The 18,972-nt window shown below is 46.8% G+C and overlaps 1 protein-coding gene across 1 annotated transcript in view; it reads left to right on the top strand.

The window, feature by feature from the left end:
• The window catches only part of TXNRD1 (thioredoxin reductase 1), a 49,071-nt gene extending 30,578 nt beyond the window's left edge, over window positions 1-18,493 (top strand). The window contains exons 9-15 of the mRNA XM_012720368.1: window positions 1,474-1,566; window positions 2,330-2,406; window positions 3,997-4,153; window positions 6,094-6,201; window positions 7,338-7,433; window positions 9,674-9,808; window positions 16,764-18,493. Coding sequence (XP_012575822.1) covers window positions 1,474-1,566; window positions 2,330-2,406; window positions 3,997-4,153; window positions 6,094-6,201; window positions 7,338-7,433; window positions 9,674-9,808; window positions 16,764-16,826 — 729 coding nt within the window. The 3' untranslated portion in view covers window positions 16,827-18,493. The remainder of the gene's footprint in view (window positions 1-1,473; window positions 1,567-2,329; window positions 2,407-3,996; window positions 4,154-6,093; window positions 6,202-7,337; window positions 7,434-9,673; window positions 9,809-16,763) is intronic.
• The last annotated feature ends 479 nt before the right edge of the window (window positions 18,494-18,972 follow it).

Below are 18,972 nucleotides of genomic sequence, written 5' to 3'. Positions count from 1 at the left end.
TTGCATTTGCCTCAGCATTTTTGTGAGGATCAAAGCTTATACTTAGTAATTAGAATCTTCATCGAAGATGTATCTATCTCATACTGTATCTATCTCATACTGTGTTTGAGGTAGGGAGCAGGGCACCCAGAAGTGTCGGTGCTTGATTGCATTGCGGTGTCTTAGGGAGCAGAAGGGCGCACCTCTGGCTGCCTCAGAGCTGGTCTGGGTGTCGTACTGTGGGCCCCTTTGAGAACCTCGCAGATTCTCCCTAGTGTCTGTGCACATGCCATGTTGCTGGGGTTTCCAGGGTGTGTCTGATCCCCATAGACAGGCAGAGAATGCTGGAGGGGATTATTAAGTGACAGGGGAGACCTGCAGAGAGGAGGGAGAGAGTGCATTTTGGACTAACACTGTCTTTGGGGAATGAAATTGTTCGGATGCAGAGATTGCTCGAGACAATAGAAAGGCCTCAGTGGAGTGCAGAATGAGCAAAGAAGGAGGGAAAAGAGGTGGGATGGGGCCCTTCTCATTTTGAAGCAAGTAAGCCGTGGATTAATTCAGCACTTATGCAAAGAGTAGAACATTTTAATTGAAATTGAACAGAGAGACATTTGAGTAGGTTCAAAGGGGCGTGACCACATAAGAAATGATGGGAATTTGAGAAGGAAAATCTTGATTGTTTATTGATCCTGAAAATGAGATGACCCTTGAGCGTTTCCCCTTCAGAGTGGTTGGATTTTCAAGGTAGAAAAGGAAAATTGCAGGTGATTTTATGGGTTTCCCTAGTAATATTTTGCAGAAATAAGTGATGTGGCTGTCACTTAGCGACATCGAGATGAACTGTACACGTGCAGAAATCTCTGGGTGGCGGGGTCTGCGCGATGGTGAGCTGGCCTGCGGGCTGCAGCTGGCGCCTGCGTGTTGTAGCTGAGCGTGCTTGGCCACGTTTGCACAGCACAAGTGCCGCAGCTGCTGGTTCCTGCAGCGGAAGCACGCCCTGTTCCACTAAACACACACCCCTTGCCCGCTCGGGCTTGGGCTCCTCTGGTTGGCATCTGTATCGTGGTGGCCTGCTCCCATGTCTGGTCTTAGTGGACGAAGCTGTGTATCTTCAGGAAACTGGCTCTCCGGGGCAAGGGGACCGGGGAACACTAACATCGGTGCCTGGGAAAGCCGGGAGGGTAGTAAGTGTTTTGGTTTAGGGTCTGTGCTTGCTTTGGCTTTTTTTCTTTCCCACTCTTCTCTCTGAATTTTCTCCAACCGGGAACTAACCCTGCTAGCAGATGCTAAGAGGCAAGGAAGAAGGGTGGCAATAGAAGAATCACTTATCTTCCTAGTGATGTCAGGGTGAGAGAGAGGGGACGTAAAAGGCCTTCCAAGCCAGATGTGGTGTTTTTTTTAGCGATGGACTAAGTAGGTAAAGGGGGGGACATAATTAATCCACTGTGACGATGTTTCTGTTATGGAATAAGACTCATGTTGCTTTTCCAGGTGGAACAAATCGAAGCAGGGATGCCAGGCCGACTCAGGGTGGTGGCTCAGTCCACTCAGAGTGACGAGACCATCGAAGGAGAGTACAACACGGTGAGGCGTGGGTCGGGAGCCCGCCCTCAGGGGCAGGAGCTCTGAGTACTTATAGTAGTTATGTGCTGTTCCCAACCTGTGCTGTTCCAAGACATCTTGATTACTTGTGATACTTATGATTTGTTTGGGCAAGAATTTCCCTGTCCTCTGTTCTTTAATTTCCCTGGCCCACGTTAAAAAGAAAACAAAACAAAAATCAAAGTCATAGGCTATGCTGTGTTTGTATTTAAACACTGAATTTACTAGGAAATTGACTGAATTTACTAGGAAATTGCTGGCTGTCTTTTCTTTTTTTCAAGAAATAGCTAAACTCAGAATACTTGCAGCCACCCTTTCTTGTTGAAAGCTTTTTTTTTAAGATTTAAATTATTCTCCCTTAAAAAAAAAGATTTATTATACTTATTTATGCATACGAGTGCTGGGGTAGAGGCCAGAGGTGCAGGGGGTGGGAGGACTCACCAGAGACAGTGGGGAGCAGGACAGACAGATGACTGAAATGCATTGCTGAGGGGAGCAGTGGGCGGGTCAGGACCATGTGGGTCACCTCCCTGGCCCAGGACCAAATTGCAGTGGCTGTGAACAGCTTCATAGTGCTGAGATTTAACTCCTTGTGCCACGAGGGATGCCCTTGTATTATTTTCTTAATGAAATATTTCTTCCTGGAAAATGAAATCAGATTGATTTAATAAGCAGATAAAAATATTGAAAAATTTATGCAAAGCCTTTTGGTTAATAGTTACTAATATGCTAATACTTTTTTCAGGTGTTGTTGGCAATAGGAAGAGATGCTTGCACCAGAAAAATTGGCTTGGAAACTGTGGGTGTAAAGATAAATGAAAAGTAAGAAAATATTTATCATGACTTACTGATTAATATTTCAGTTGTTCATATGATAATATTGATTAATAGTGGATTTTTAGATTTTTAAAGTTAATTTTTACCATGGAGAATCCCCTTTTTAAAGTTAGAAAACTCTTATGCTACTGATATTAGTATTTCCTTTTTGCTTATTTTTTTTCTTTTCAAAATAAATGAGAAATTGGCTAGCGTTTTTGTTAACATGTGTGTGTGTTCAGAAAAGGAATCCAGCCCCAAAGTTAACTGCAAGTATGAGCGTTAAGTGTCACTAAGTATGTAGGGAGGGTTATGTTATCGTTGCTAACCCATCAAGGGGTGCGCTGACTGCTGTGTTTGCCCGAATGTAGGAGACTTCGAGCCAGGATAGAATGAAGCAGGGGCCTGGGGTCTGGGGTCTGAATTCGGAGTCTGTTTATTAGGGCAACCGTGGGTATATATAGTGTCTGTACATGCAGGGAAAAACAGGAAATATGCCTGACCAGGAAGTGGGGTGCCTGTTTGTACCGGGCCTGGGGCTTCTTATAGCCTCCGCTTGAAACAAAGTCGTGGGCTGCAGCTATTTGCAGGCCGAGTGCACTGTGCTCTACTGGCTTGTTTGTTGGCCTCACTGGGGAGTGTGCTCACCCATGCACAACATTAGCCAGGGCGGACAGGTGCACTTGAGGTCCTGCAGAGTTAGCCATAAATCATGTTTTAAGTCTTAGCATCACTTGAGTGGTCACTGTATTTTGGGGGACAGCTGTGCATGTGAACACTTGTTTCTTGAAGGGAAAGTTAAAGTCCAGTGTAAAGCGACCTTGGAGACCGCCCCTGGTGTCTGCTTACAGTGTCAGCTGGGGAAGTGCCAGTATCACTTTTTTTTTTACCTTAAAGCAAAAAGAAGTGCTGTGAATGACAAGCTGCCCTAGAAATTAAAAATACAGTACTGATTTATTTTGGGGGAGTGGGAAGACAAAGGAATCAAGGAGGTCAGCAATAAAAAATGTTGTAGTCAAACAAATCCTCGTTATAACCTGCTAGCTTATTTCCACTTGGTTCAAGGTTTAGATCTTACCCAGTGTTAATAGCTGACATTATTCTGCGCTATTCTGCGCTTCCTGTGAGCTGTGGGCTAGCGTGCTGTGTTCTGTAGGCCTTCTCGTCCAGTCATCACAGCCCTTTAAGGTAGCTCCTGGTATCCTTTTTCTTACTATTACCCCATTATCAGTATCATTTTCATGGGAAAGTGAGTCTTAAAGATGTTAACTAGGACTTCTGTGATCAAAGAGGGAATAAGTTAACAGACCTGGTTATCGCATTCAGTCCTCATTCTTAACTACTATATTTCAGTTTTCCCACGTCAGAAGTCCTTATAATTTTCTGACTTGTTTAATTTCCAAAATAGCAACCAGAACTGTCTCTTAAGTTTTTACTTCTTCTGAGGTTTTTTTTTTTTGGTTTGTTTGTTTTGTGGTATATTCAAGTATTGCCCTCAGCTGAGAGTCACAATTTTGGGCTTTGTGAGAAAAGCAATTTTGTTTTACTTACACAGTAGTGATCATTGATAATTATTTTAACTGAATGAATTTGCAGGACTGGAAAAATACCTGTCACGGACGAAGAGCAGACCAACGTGCCTTATATCTATGCCATCGGGGACATACTGGAGGGCAAGCTGGAGCTCACCCCTGTGGCCATCCAGGCCGGGAGATTGCTGGCACAGAGGCTCTATGCCGGCTCCTCCGTCAAGGTGAGTGGGCCGTGGTCGGTGTCACTCCCGGCTCTGTAGCTAGGGGAGTTGGGAAGTTTGCCAGGACTTGAGTACTTTGGTTGTGTTGATGATGGCCTTGTAGATGTGCTCGGTTAGCTGTACTCCAAGTGTGGTGTGTCAGGCTGCTGTTCTGTGACTTCGTTGTGAACGCCCTTGGAGTCACACAAAGAATAAACGAGCTTGGTTAGTCAAGTTCCAGCACTCTTATGTTCCGTGTGCTTATTATATAGTTGCCTTGTGCATCAGTTTCATTACTTCCAATTTCACTATAACTTTCTTTGATGGCATTTTTATGGCACTGATCTAGGTTATAACAGGAGATGGAGGTCTAGGTAATACTGCAGAGCTGCTTAACCATATTTAGTCAGCCTTTATTCCCCAGCCTTTCTAAAAATAGATCTTTCACTTCTGGAATGTTGAAAATTCTAGCTTAATGTTTTAAAGTAATTTTTAAAAATCACTAGGAAATTGAACTCTGAGGTTTGGTTCTCGGAATTTGAATATGTTTAATCTTTTAAAGACTCTTTTTTTTTTTAAAGAGCAGTTTTAGTTTTACAGTAAAGCTAAGGATGGTACAGAGAGTTCCCATGTGCCTCCGTTGTTTAAAGCAGGAAGGTAAATCTGAACCCTGACTCTGCATTATAGCTGTGAGTGAATGTTTGCTTTTACTTTGGAATCACAATTCCAAGAGCTTATGTTCTTACGGGGATGGTATTTATTGTTGGCAGAGGAAGGTTCATTTTAAAGATTTCACCCTGTTTTAGAAGGAAGAATTCATCACATTTTAGATTCATCTCTGAGTGACAGGTTAAGTTTTTACCAAATGGCATTTAATTAGTCCATTTTTCACAATTCATATCAGCATATTAAAGATTCTGAGAAATCTGGTAGTAGAGAAACCTGTTTATTTTGCTTATTAATTCAGCATTTACAAGCTTGCTTGACTTCTAAATCTTTTGGTCACTTATCCCTACTACTATCATGAGATATACTTTGGAAATAACTTCATAATGATTTGCTTTTTTTTTGCTTCTGTGTCTGGTAAAACGGTAATACATTTTATTGGTTGCCTTTTACTACATCCAAAGCAGGCACCTAGATCCACCTTCTTGTTGGCATGTTTGTTTTTTTTTTTTAAGATTTCTTTTTATTTATTTATGCACACAAGAAGTGGGGTGTAGGCCAGATGTGTGTGTGTGTTTGTGTGGTGGGGGCTAGAGGATTCAGCAGAGACAGTGGGGAGCAGAACAGTCAGATGGACGAAGGACACTGCTGAGGGGAGCAGCGGGGGAGACAGGAGGGGTCTGCTGCGCCATGTGGGCCACCTCCCTGGCCGGGGATTGAGCTCATGCCACTTGTTGGCGGTCGAGAGTTTGATCACACCAAGACTTTAAACCCTGCGCCACCAGGGAGGCCCGTTCTTGTTTGTATGTTGAAGCCGCTTCAGTGCTGCTGCCGGTGATGGGCTGCAGTGTCAGTGAACACACAGCCTTTCTGTCTCTACAATCTCCGTTATTTGGACAGTAGATGTTTTTATGGCTGTTAATGTGTACACACTAATGGAGTATCCAGAGTTATCACTTTCTCTCACCTATGAGACTCAGTATTAGACACAGTGGTATTTTTATCTGGCCTATTAATATGAGGGGAAAAGTGTATTCTTCTTAATGTCAGCTGGTAGCTGGATGGAGGAGCCAGGTGAATCATTTCTTTATGACGCCTTCCCAGACTTGAAATGTCTGCCAACACTTTATCATCTCGTTTAGTAAACCTGACTAGTGGTTTTACATTTGGGATTGTGTCTGTCCTTTTGGTAGGAAATGTGTTAGTGTGATTTCCAACTCACTATGAACCTTTTAAAAACATGCTCTTTTTTTGTGTTGCGATTTCTCTTACATAACTTTCTCTCCATTTTACAGTGTGACTATGAAAATGTTCCAACAACTGTATTTACTCCTTTGGAATATGGTGCCTGTGGTCTTTCTGAAGAGAAAGCTGTGGAAAAATTTGGAGAAGAAAATATTGAGGTACGTTCTATTCTTTACTCCTATATTAACTGTTATTAATTCTTCAAAATTTAAATTGCAAGTGAAAAGCAGTACGAAGAGTCTCCCATGATACAGATTTATGTATTAATGTTCCACCCGATTGCATTACACTTTTCATATTTTTTATCTTTGTATTATTTTGGAGTCCATTTGAGAATAAGTAATAAATTTTTTTTTAGTTTGCTTCAGTTTTTCACTATTAGAAATAGAATGTCTTTATAATTTCTTTTCCACTTCTCCGATTATTTTCTTAGGATAGATTCTTATCAAAAGATTAATTTTAAGATTCTTAAGATATATTCCATATTTTGTGATAATCTTTGACTTATTATAAGGATTTGTATTTTTCATTATAAAAGCAATGCCTTTGAATTGGAATTTTAAAAAATGTAAGGAAAGGGCACAGTTGTTAATAGACGTTACGTACACTTATATTAGCATTTTGGGATAGTTTCTTTAGTCTTCCCTGTGTAATTGTGGCATTATATACTCAATATTTTAACCCATATTTAAAAAACATTATATTCCAACATAGAAAATCACTTATTTTATCTCTACATACTATATTTTTAAAAGGTAGTCTACCATAACTTTTGAAAATAAGGTAGCCCTTTGAGGAGGGGAAAAAACCCTTCTCGTCATCCAGGTCCTTAGTAAGGGTGCTCCTGCATCCTTCCACAGGCCTGCCGTCTCCCCCCGCCCTCCTTTAGTACTTTTGGTGACTACTGCCAAAGGGGCAAGTGTCTTTGGAAGCGTTAAGCAAAAGCACTAGATAATTGCTATAATTGTTCTTGGCACCTTACTTTTTTCTTACCTACAGTTATCATCCCTGTAGATAGTGGTGAGGTTTTTATTTTTTGAATACCAGACAGCAAGTCATTACGTAGTTCCTTCATCTCATTTGATTGCTCTTTGTTATCATTACTTAAGGTTTACTTTCGAGGGTAATTCAACAAGGAGTCTAAAGTAATTTTATCTTTTGGCCAGATTTCTTGTTTATCCCATGAATTTTATTAGCTAGTGCGAGTCTAATGAACCTCGCTGTCGTCACGTACCCCAGTGTTTGACAAAGGTGTCTCACATGGTGGGTCTGAACTGTGCCCTTCTCTTCCAAGGTTTACCATAGTTACTTTTGGCCCTTGGAATGGACGATTCCATCAAGAGATAACAACAAATGTTACGCAAAAATAGTCTGCAATATCAAAGATAATGTAAGTGCAATTCTTGTTTTATCCTTTCTACTCATTTTGTGTTTAATGTGTAGTTCTGTTTGGCCATGTGGTACACATTACATGCCTTTGGTGTTTTACCTGTTGGTTTCTCCAACTCCATGGATATTATGGGGGCAAGTTTTGTGCCCCCACCTTTTGATCCTTTACTCAGGGTCCCCATCTCAGGGGTCTAGATGTGGTCAGCAAGCAGTCAAAAGTTCGGTGGACTAAGAACCCAGAGAGACAACTTGAGAACTGTGTTTGTGAAAGCAGATCATTGAACTGACTGTGACTGTCCGTGTTTAAATGTGCTTAGTTTCAAGTGGTTCTTAGTGTTTATTACTTGCTAGGCTTTTATTTTTCTAGGCTAGTCTGTTTTTTTTTATTATTATTACTATATCATATATTATTTACATCATTTTGTGCCTTTTTCCATCTCAGTTGTAATCCCCATGGTCTTCCCATCACCATATCACCCATGTGCCATCAACGTAGTCCTGTGTACTCCCCCTCTCCCATTTTTGACCACATTTCCCACTCCACCCCCATAAAATGTCTCTGGTATATAGTTGTTTGTTATTATTTTTTCTCCCTGGTCCTATATGCTCCTGCTGTGAGTGAAACCATCTGGTGTTTTGTTTTTTTTTTTTTTTTTTGTCTCTGGCTTATTTCACTAAGCATGATCCCTTCCAGCTCCATCCATGTTGCTGTAAAAGGCATGTGGGGTTTTTTGATTGCTGAGTAATATTCCACTGTGTATATGTACCACATCTTTTTAATACTGTCATCCACTTCTGGGCATTTGGGTTGTTTCCATGTCTTTCCTGTTGTAAATAAAGCATATGCTAGTCTGTTTTTAATGAAATACTTAAATTTTCTGAAAGATAGGAAAAGTACCCACCATCCAGACTGAGTAAATATTAACATTTTGTCTTAATTGCTTCAGAGTTTTTCTCTTATAAGGGAGAAAGCACCACAGAGGCAGTTTACATAGCCTGTGCTTGTTTCCCTCTTCTGTGTGACAAGTGGCCCTGAGGCCTACATGTATTACTTCACTAATCCTGACACAGTTACATGGGGCATGTACTCTCCCCCTTTTGTAGCGGGAAGAGTCTGAAGCTCCAGGAAGTTTAGTAATTGCGCCCTGACCTTGGCAGCACAGGAGTTCCGTCCCCGGCGGTGTAGCTGCTGTTTTCTGTCCGTGGTCTGTGTGTCCCGTGTGCCCTGTGTGTGTGGCCTTTGTATTCCTTTTTGATATTTGCTCCTTCCCTCTTGGCAGAGGCCACCCTGTCAGGAAATCTCTTCATATTTTCATGTTTGCCACCTGCTGTGGATCTATAAATCCTATATAACGGGGTTGCTGAAGAAGGGAAGCCGGGCAGCTTTCTTAATCTTAATCTCGTTAATTTTTGAGATCTCACCATACTGTCACATTTTAGTATAGTACGTAAATGCTGATGTGTTCTGTGCTCTTTTTATCCACACACTACACCCCTGAGCGTCAGGATGAGTAACGTAGGCCTCCTACATGGAACCTCTCAGAGCGCTTGAGCAACAGAAGGACCTTCCAGATGGTTTTCCAGGGAGCATTTGAACCTCAGCTGAGACTTGGTGTCCTGCAGCCCAGGTGGCCAGCTCTGTGATGAGACTCAATATTCCAGCTGTCAGACATTACTCAGAAAGCTTGTCAGCTGAATACACCAGCTTTCTCTGTTCTTGGCAGAGGTTACCCTGAGTTTGGGATTTAGGATTTAACCCAAAATAATCCCCACACAGAGTTGCTTTCAAAAATGTTTTCAGATTAGAAGAGTATTATGTTTTGAATTACGCTCTGCCCCAAAACCTTAGTTACAATGAGTTTCAACTTGAATGACGGTTTTTAAATGCTACAACTGTTCTGTCGGATAGTTTATCTGAAGCTTTGAGATACCTCAGTAGAGGGTCGAGGACAAGACTGCTTTGGAGACATTTTCCAGAGCATTTTGGTGCTTAAGGAGCTGCAGACACTTGCTTGTATGGGCTCTTCGCCACCACGTGCCCCACTCCTGTCTTCTTCCCGTGTGCTGTCCCCCCACACCAGCTGCAGGCCACGAGGGCATGTCCCCAGCTTTCGACCGCTTTTCGCACCATTCGTAGACATCTTTGGCTCTTTCTGAAAGGGGCTTTTGGGAGTAAATTGGGGAAGTACGCCGGGTGTCACAGGGCTGGAAACAGTGTGATTGTATGGCTTTGTGTCCTAGGAACGTGTTGTTGGCTTCCACGTGCTGGGTCCAAATGCTGGAGAAGTTACCCAGGGCTTCGCAGCTGCCCTCAAGTGTGGCCTGACCAAATCGCAGCTGGACAGCACCATCGGGATCCACCCTGTCTGTGCAGAGGTGAGCCTCGGCTTTCCGCACCCTGGGGAGGTGCACGCGCCCTGGCGCTGCTGCTCTTGTCTGCGAGGGGGGGAGGGGGGGGCACACAGGCCTCGCCTTCTCCTTCCAGCTCACTGACGCCATAGAATACTCCAAAGAAAGCCCTGTCTGGAGAGGAATCTTGCTCTTTCAAATATTCTTTATTCCTGGTGTGGACCTGGATAGCAAGGTCATGCTATTAAGTGTTAAAAATGATGAAAATGATCTATAGAGAGGCGCCTCAACCTTTTGTTTATTATGTCTCCTCAGTTATTGGCATGGCAGTCGGTTCATAGCACCATTCATAGCCTGAAAGGCTCCCACCTTGTTGTTCCAGAGCCACCTTGAGGCCGAGTGACTCTGTCTGCCTCTTCAGCTTTTGCTATCAGAGGATGAGTTTGAAAGTGATGCTTTTCAAAAGACCAAGCACATGACTGCCCCACTCAGGGTGTCTGTTACTCACACCAGGAGCTGGGCATAGTAAACCAAGATGAGGGCCTGTTGGAGAGCCTGGTGAAGGCGGGGGCTGGCTCATGTTACACCAGCTCCGACATGGAGCTGAAAATGTAGCTGCTGCCTGGTCCCCACAGTGAGCTGGGGTCAGAGGGCACTCGCACACGTGATATGTCACGCCCCATCTCATATGACAGTGAGCTCGTTGCCGAGCATGTGAGATGTCACTTTGGGGCCTGGAAGGGGTTTTGTCTCCCTTTGCTTTGCTGTTTTTGCGACTCAGGAGACTGCATTAATAGTCACTTGGCTGCATGGGAAGAGTGGGATTTGAGCCTGCTCCGGGTTAGGGTACTGTTCAGAGAATGCTATTTTTGTGAGGGAAACTAAACTATAAAAAAAAGGCAAAGCCTCTCAATTAATGCTCTTAGAGACTGTGTGATAATATCTTTTATACAATAATGACTATCTGCCTGAGGAAAGAACAGGTTTTAACTTTCTTTTTTTTTATTAATTTCTAAGACCCCTTTAGTGAGTATATCAGGGTCCTGGGGTGGCCACAGCAAAGTGCCATAACCTGGGGGGGCGCAGGGGGCCAGGGAGTAAAACAGCAGACGCTCCTCTCTGGATTTGGAGTCCAGAAGTCTGAAGTCAGGGTGTTTCGTGACGCTGTGCCCGCAGAGGCGAGGCCTGGGAGGAGCAGCCTTCCTGGCTGCATCTGGTCTCTCGGGGGTGGGCAACCTTTGGTGTTTCGTGGCCTGAGGCTGCGGATCCCATGGCCGCCTTCACATGGCCTTACCTCCTGAGTGTCTGCGCCCACACCTCGCTCTCGTTATAAGGACACCAGAAACGGATCCGGGTCTTTTGCAGCGTGACCTCATCTAACTTGTTTTCATATGTGAAGATCCTGTTTCCATAAAAGGTCACAGGCACCCTGGGTGAGGACTCAGACACACCTTTCTGGGGGACTAAGGTCAGCCCACAACCGTTGGATATATTTTTTTATATATATAATGGTTTATTTTTACATCGTTTTGTGCATTTTTCCATCTCAGTTGTAATCCCCCTGGGCTTCCCATCACCAAACCACCCTGTGCCTTCACCACAGTCCAGTTCACTTCCCTCCCCCCACTGTTTTTGATCCCATTCCCCACTCCACCCCCATAAAATGTCTCTGGTTTATAGCTGTTCATTATTATTATTATTTTCTCGCCTGGTCCATTATGCTTCTGCTATGAGCGAAACCATCCGGTATTTTTCCTTTTCTTTCTGGCTTATTTCACTAAGGATGATCTTCCTCAGCTCCATCCATGTTGCTGCAAAAGACATGTGTTTCCTTTTTCGGTTGCTGAATAGTATTCCATTGTGTACATGTTTCCATGTCTTTCCAATTGTGAATAAGGCAGCAATAAACATGGGGGTGCAGGTATCTTTTTGAATCAGTGTTTTTGTGTCTTTTGGGTAGATACTTAGGAGTGGGATTGCTGGGCCATATGGAAGCTCCATAGTTAGCAGTTTGAGGAGCCTCCAGTTTTCCATAGTGACAATCATTGAATGTATTTTAAAGTGTTGGTGCAGCCCAGGACACTTGATATCAAGATAACAGCCTTCTCCAGTCTGGTGGGAAAGGTAGCCCCGCCTTGCATATACGAGGGCTGCGTTTCTGTCTGAGTTCCTCTCAGCGAGCTGGCTAGACAGACTGACAGCCGCCGCCGCCCCGCGGCAGTGCTGTGGTGGGGTGGCAGCGTCTGGCGGGGGGCTGCCAGCTGTGCGGAGATGGGGGAGGAGGCGGGCTGTCCGCCTGCAGCGAGGTCGGCCAGAGGCCTCTCTGCGGGCTGCACCTGGCACGCCGGGCGGCCCGTGCCTTGCACTTGCCGCTGTGCATCTCCATCTGTCGTTTCGCCTAGGACTTCAGAGCTCAGAAGCTGAATGTGTTTACTGCTTGGATGGGGCTTCTAAAAAGTTGTTCTCCAAGCTGGTGGCTGGTTCCTGAGGTGCAGACGGCGGTGGGGGCAGTCTCTGGGGATGTGGTGTTGTGGGGCTGTGTGTGTAACACAGCTGGGCACTTGGGTTGCAGCAGAGATTTAAGATACATTTAAAAGCAGGGGGCAGGTGAGTGAGGTGCCAGTTAAAGTGGAGTGTGACGAGTAGATATAAAGTGGCCTTTACAGTAGGGGTATCTGGCAGGGTTTTGGAGGGGAGTCCTTACCGAAGATGCGAAGAATGTGTTCGTGTTAGCTAGTCAGGAAACACCCAATAAAAGACCTGGTCTGGAGGCGAGAAAATAACAAGAATAATGAACAACCACATACCAGAGACATTTTGCGGGGGTGGAGTGGGGAATGGGATCAAAAGCGGGGGGGTGGGAAGGGAAGTGCACGGGATTATGGTGATGGCACACGGGTGACTTGGTGATGGGAAACCTGCGGGGATTACAATTGAGATGGAAAAAAAAATGTACAAAATGATGTAAAAATAAACTGTTATGAAATTAAAAAAATAAAATAAAACACACACACAAAAGACCTGGTCTGGAGCATGGTGTCTTCTGAAAGATATCTTGGTGTTTGCTGGAAGACCCTCGTATCTGCTGCCACTGGGAGAGCTTAGGGAAGGGTCAGAATAATGCTGGAGACATAGGCGGGAAGGTCATGGTCTTGGAAACCGAGGCAGGGTGTTCTGTCTTATCCTGAGGTGATTCAGCTGAGAGAGCTTGAAGCAGGGATCACAGGGCCGGCTGCACTGGTGAGAGAAGTCCAGGGCCTGGCTGAGACACCCAGCGAGGATGAAGCCAGAAGGCGGGTAGTGGCCTTGGAGAGACACTGACTTGTTCAGGAGGAAAACAGGGACTGAGCTGATGCCATTGTCCAGCTGATTGGAAACAGGGAGATGGCAAAACAGAACGATGCGCACGTGTGGCTTGGAGCAGGGAGCGGTCGTACAAAGGAGGTTCAGGGGATTAACACGGACCATAGCGGGTGCCCGTGTGGGCTCCGGGGGCCCGTGTGCCCGAGCACGGGCTTCCTTTCAAGATCCCCGGGGAAGGAGGCGCTTGACAGACCAGGGCACCTGGACAGAAAGGCTGGAGCCGTGGCCCGGTGGCGGCGGCGCAGACGATGCTCCACCCCGCAGACCTCCCTGCACCATCCGCCCTGAATTTCAGCCTGGAAATGATCCTGTGGCAACAGGAGTGGAGACAGAAGACCCGGCCTGCGGTCACTCAGTGAAGCTGGCGCGTCGGAGGCCTGGCTTCCCCGTTCAGTAAAGTTGTGCCGCTGCCTGCCCCCTGCCCCCAAGGCCGTGAGCAGACTGCGCCCAAAGAGCCTTGGCGTTCCGCAGCTGTCAGGAAGTGCACCTGCTGCTGGTGCTTCCCGGGGTATTTCGGAAAAGAGGTGGCCGCGCTGCAAAGGCATCGTGGCAGTTTATTTTGCGGGGAGATAGATATAATTTGAAAAAGTTCCTTTGGCGATTTTTTAAAATCCTTGCTCATGACCTCTCTGCTTAGAAGCTAGATGTTGGTAAAGCAAAACTTCCACTTCTGACTGAGAAAATCTATTTAAGGATTTCTTGATAGAGGGAAAGTGAGGTTTGTTTGATAGGGGAATTTTAGGGACTCTTTCAACTATAAATGCTGGGTTCTGGCTTGGACAGCCATTGCCTTTGCCCTTGACCCACTGTTTGTTCACAGGCTGTTGGGGGTCCACCCAGGATGCAGTCCTCCAGTCCATCAGGGGAGGAAGACAGGGTTAAGCCCGTGAGCCAATTTATGGTGCCAGTCTGGTAAAAAAAAAAAAGGCCTTTAATTTTACTTGCCTTTTAAAATTTCGTTTTCCTGATATATTTATATTGAATTCCATTTGGCTGGCTCAGAAATAATCATTAAAATCCACTCCCATGACTTGCTTTAACATGCCCAGAACAGCCACACCACTAGCAGTGGGTGATTTGCAAAGGAAACCATGTAAGGAAGTCTTTCAGATCACTTGATAAAATCACAGGGGCGGTCAGCGGCCTTTGGCTCTGAGGAGTAATGAGCTTTAAGAGTTCCTCTGTTCCTAAGGGTTTCCTTCTGGAGTTTCTCTGAGGAGGATTTTTCTGAACACCCCCTTGTCAGTCTGAGAGCCCGGAGTGCTAGGAATGCATTAGCATTATTCAGTGTGAGGCTCCATGGTGGCGGTAATTTATTCTGGACATCTGAGCAGCCGTAATTGAGTAAGAAACTGATTACACATCATTTGGAGTAGTAATTTCAGCTAATCAGGTTTATCTGTAGGGGGAAATAATAGCTCAAGAAGAGCGAGCATTAGGAGAGACCCTGTGGAAAGTATCCAGGTAAATTTTAGTGCAAAGCATCAAAGTTTTGTTTTATTATTTTTTTAAGATTTATTTTATATATTTATGCAGACAAGAGCTGGGGTACAGGCCAGAGATGTGGGATGGGGGGGGGGTGAGAGGATTCACCAGAGACAGAGCGGGGAGCAGAACAGAGGTGGATCTGTGGAAATATACTGCTGTGGGGAGCAGTGGGTGAGGTGGGAGAGATCTGCTGTGCCTGCCTGTAGCTTCATAGTGCTGGACTTAACCCCTTGTGCACCAGGCAGGCCCAAAGAGTTTTGTTTTAATAGTTAACAATCACGACCTAGCGTGAGGCAGTCTCGAAAACGGGGGTGAGGGAGTGGCAAAATCACAGCAGCGCTGGCTCCTGCGTGAAGGAGCGGTGCCCCGTTCATGTTTAAAAAGTGGCTTTTACGAAAATTTTCCAGCAGCCACGCACAAATAAAATCAGCAGAAAGCCTGGCCCCTCAGTTTTTTCATTCAGACTAACCCTCAAGGACATCTTGGCTCCTCTGGCTCTTTAACAGCCTGGTTATTGATGCAAGAACAGATAAGGGCTCTTTCTAAAAATCTGCCTCCAGTTTTGATAGGTTTTCTACCCAAACTTCTATTTGTAAATTAATTCCTGAAGTAAAGCTTAGGCTTGCAAATTCACATGCCTGCCATTTGTTTTAATGTGTTCTTGGCTCTTTGTTTTTCTCCCTTTGTAAAAATCGTGCATGTTTGGTCGCGTTTTGAGGGCCCCGTGATAGCCTTTCCTAGCACAGCTATTTTCATTTTCACATACTGTCTTTGCGTCCTTGTCCACAGCCACACATTTTTTAAACAAAGGAATTTTATGCTTTTCAAAGAGCTGTCTGTACTCTTACAGTATCATTAGCATTGAATTTTGAGAGTGCTAATGATACTTAACACAATTCAGTGTAAATGTATTTCTGCATACTAGCATCAAAGGGATAACTACTTCAAGGATTTCCGTGCAGCTTTGCTACAAGGAGGGACCTCTTACAGAGTTATTTTTGGGATGTGAATTGTTCATTTTGTACATGTTTTAAGATACTGGCCGAGTTAATTGGGTCTGAAGTTTTTGAGGTGCTGATGATCTTTCAGAAGTAAAAATACTTTGCCTTAAAAATAAAACAAAGGGCTTTTTCAAGCAAGTCCTCCTGTACACAAAAGTTATTTTCCCCTTTTTCCCCAAAGTGTTAGATGCTGATTCCTGTTGCTTTCACTATAAAGAGCCTTGAATTGTATGTGTGTTCTTTGTGTTCAAAACCAGGAAACTAGTTGTTTCTTGGGAATTAAAGGGGCAGCTGACCGGAGTTTGTACAAATGTGCCCACAAGGATACAGGCGCTCGTGAGTCTTGCTTCCCTGGCTTCTCCCAGATAGGCTGTGGCCTCCAGGAAGACACTTACTGGCTTGGGAAGCCAGTGTTCTAGGGTAGGACAGGTGGATTCCACGGAGTTGTAGCCCAGCTCTGGTACGGGGGCGTTCTGGCAGGTCACAGGGCATACTGCAAGTGGCACGCTGACAATATATCGTGTGGATGGCCGGCAGCAGGAGCTTGGATATGTGAAGAAAACTGCAGTACACAGTATCAATAGGATACTGCCCCGGTTGAGTGCTCTTGCATGGCCAATGGGAGAATCTGAGTCCTCCCTATCCATATAGGCGAATGACAGAACCGAGTATGGGACCAGGAAAGCGGGCAGAAGTGCCCCCACACCAGCTTGTCATTCACAAGTTAAAAACTCGGGAGAAATGCATAGGAACGCCAGTCACTGGTGGGGGCAGGGGGAAGTGATGGGGTGCTCATGGGACTCTCAGTGTACCTGCTACTGTGTGGCTATCTTGTTTTAATTTACCTTCATTTAACTCGTTTTAAATTTAAGTTCTTCAATAGATACACCTAAATAGCTTTTTCCCACTTGCATCTTGATTTTAAAGTGGTGCCCCCTTTTCACCTGTGGAGAATGAGAGGGTTTCCTTGGTCGGGTTCCTTCTGCTTTACTCATTCCGACTGGGCGCCCGCGTCGTTCTCACCATGCAAGTTCTGGGCGCCCGCGTCGTTCTCACCATGCAAGTTCTCTGGACTGTGCCGGTTAGCTCGTTGGCTCAGGGTCTGACTCTCCTGCTTTCTCCTCCTGCAGGTATTCACCACGCTGTCGGTAACGAAGCGCTCGGGGGGAAACGTCCTCCAGGCTGGCTGCTGAGGTTAAGCCCCAGTGTGGACGCTGCCGCGTGACGCCGCACCGCAGACATACCCGCGCGGGATCCAGGCGAAGTTTCGGGGAAGGTTCCCGGACTCGGCCCCCGTGTGTCCTGGGCCTCCGCCACCGAGGCCCCTGGGATGTCGTGGGTAGGAGGTGGCGAGCGGAAGGCAGGCAGCGTCCCACTGGGGTCGCCATGACAGACTGGAAACCGACTCCGCAGCGCATCGAGGATGCGTCCATGAAGTCCCCGGCCTCAAGCCCGTGCGGGCGGGCGGCGACGGATGTCTGCCGGAGCGGTTCGGCGCCCTCTCCTTCATGGGCGCTCGCACTCTCGTTTAGCTTTTCGAGTTGATTACTTTCTTCTTTCTCTCTCCATGGTATTAATGATAACTAGAGATGAAAAAATGATAGCAGCTGATTTCTGTCCATAAGCAAGTTAGGACTGCACAGTGCAAGCAGGCGGCCGGCTGTGTGGAAGGCGCTAGGGGCTCGGGGCTCCGCCGCCGCCTCCCCAGCCGTGGCGCCCGGCAGGCCCCGTCCAGGGCAGATTCGCCACGTCTGACCAAATTTGCCCTGCGCACTGCATCACTGATTGTTACTTCGCTAGTGGTCTTCGGCCAGGGGCTGGGCCTGCCAGCTGGGTCGTTCCACTGCACTGCGCTCGGAAGGACAGGGGGGCCCCCGCCGCCGTCCCTCGCGGAGTGCGGGAGCGCACCCCGCGGGGAAGGCAGCCCGTGTCCCTCCCTTTGTGCCTGAGTGAGCCGAGAGCGCCTCGCACAGGCAGACCCTCGGACCCTTTCCTTGGTGGCTTTCACGTTCAGCTAAACCCCCATGACTCGTGTGTCGGGCAGCCCCCTCGCTGAGACCCGCCCCGGGGAGCTCGGCCTGGCGCCCCTGCGAGCCTGGCGCAGCCATTGCTTTTTCAGGAAGCTGTTAATCGCCTAAGTTATTGTTGAACACAGGTGGATGTGAAGGATTTTCATTTAGAAACCCAGTGGTTATGACTTCGTTGTTGAAAGAGCAGCCGCCCGGGTGGAGTTCGCGCGCCGCCCGCGTCCTGGCTTGAGTTAGTCGGAGAGGCGCTCGCTCGCAGCGACGGCTCTGCGCAGAGCCCGGGGAGGCCGAACTCGCAGAGTTTGCTCGCAGAGCTTGCTCGCAGAGCACGTGCAGCGGACGGAGCCCTCGACCCGCAGCCCGTAGATGCTTGCCATTCCCCTCACCCCGCGCGCCGCTGGCTGCAGCGCCTCTGGCCGGGTCACCTCAGGGAGCCCGGGCCGGCCTGGGCCTGCCCCACGGGGCGCGTCTCCCGCCCACCATCCCATTTGGGTCTGTGAAGAAAACGGGAAAAGCAAGAACGGGAGTGGGGTGTGAGGTGGTTGACTGTTTTCTGCTTTATTTATTGTTGTGATTCGTTTTTCCTCCAAGTCTGCCAGTCTCTGGCATTGGAGCATAGCCGTGTGAGACGATGGCGCCTGATCATGTTGTGATTCTCTCTTCTTAGTGGATCGTGGGCGGTTCTGTCCCACGGGAAGGATCATACTGTAGAGACCTGTCTCGTTCAGACTCTGTAATTGCCCAATCTGTTAAAACTCATACTAGACTCCATGTATTTTTGTTACAAATCTTCTGAGAAAAACAATGTGAACATTAAAAACACTGCTATCCTTCCTGCGTGCCTTTCTGAGGGGTTGGTGGCGTCCAGTCGGCGTTCTGGGCAGCTGGGATCAGCGGCGCTCAGGAGAACCAGGATGGGTGCTGGGCACCCGAGGCAAGCCCAGACCGGCGTCCCCTGGGGCCGATGAGTCCGTGGTGTTGGCTTCCCCTCTCCAGTTCACGGCTCACCCTGACCTGATCCGTCACTGAGTTCAGGGTGGCGAGGGCACCCCACCTCACCCGAGCCGACTCTGGTATCCCAGCACTTACCACACCCAAGGCTGGATCTGTTACCTCCCCACACAGGAGGGAGTCAGGTCGCCCCTCCAGCCCATGGTGGCCCTATGCATGGACCAGGCGTTCCTGAGCGTTTTCATCTGTGTTGATTGTCATGCTCAGATTATTTTCTCAATGTACCTAATTCCTTACATGTCACTCGTTAAGCAGAAATTCCTGTGCTTTGTTAATCCTTGACCAAAATATCTTTCCAGAG

Source organism: Condylura cristata, unplaced genomic scaffold (assembly GCF_000260355.1).
Source record: "Condylura cristata isolate star-nosed mole 26May11 unplaced genomic scaffold, ConCri1.0 scaffold00004, whole genome shotgun sequence".
NCBI lineage: Eukaryota > Metazoa > Chordata > Mammalia > Eulipotyphla > Talpidae > Condylura > Condylura cristata.
The sequence above is the reverse complement of the archived record's forward strand: the minus strand, read 5'-3'. Positions and strand labels throughout refer to the sequence as shown.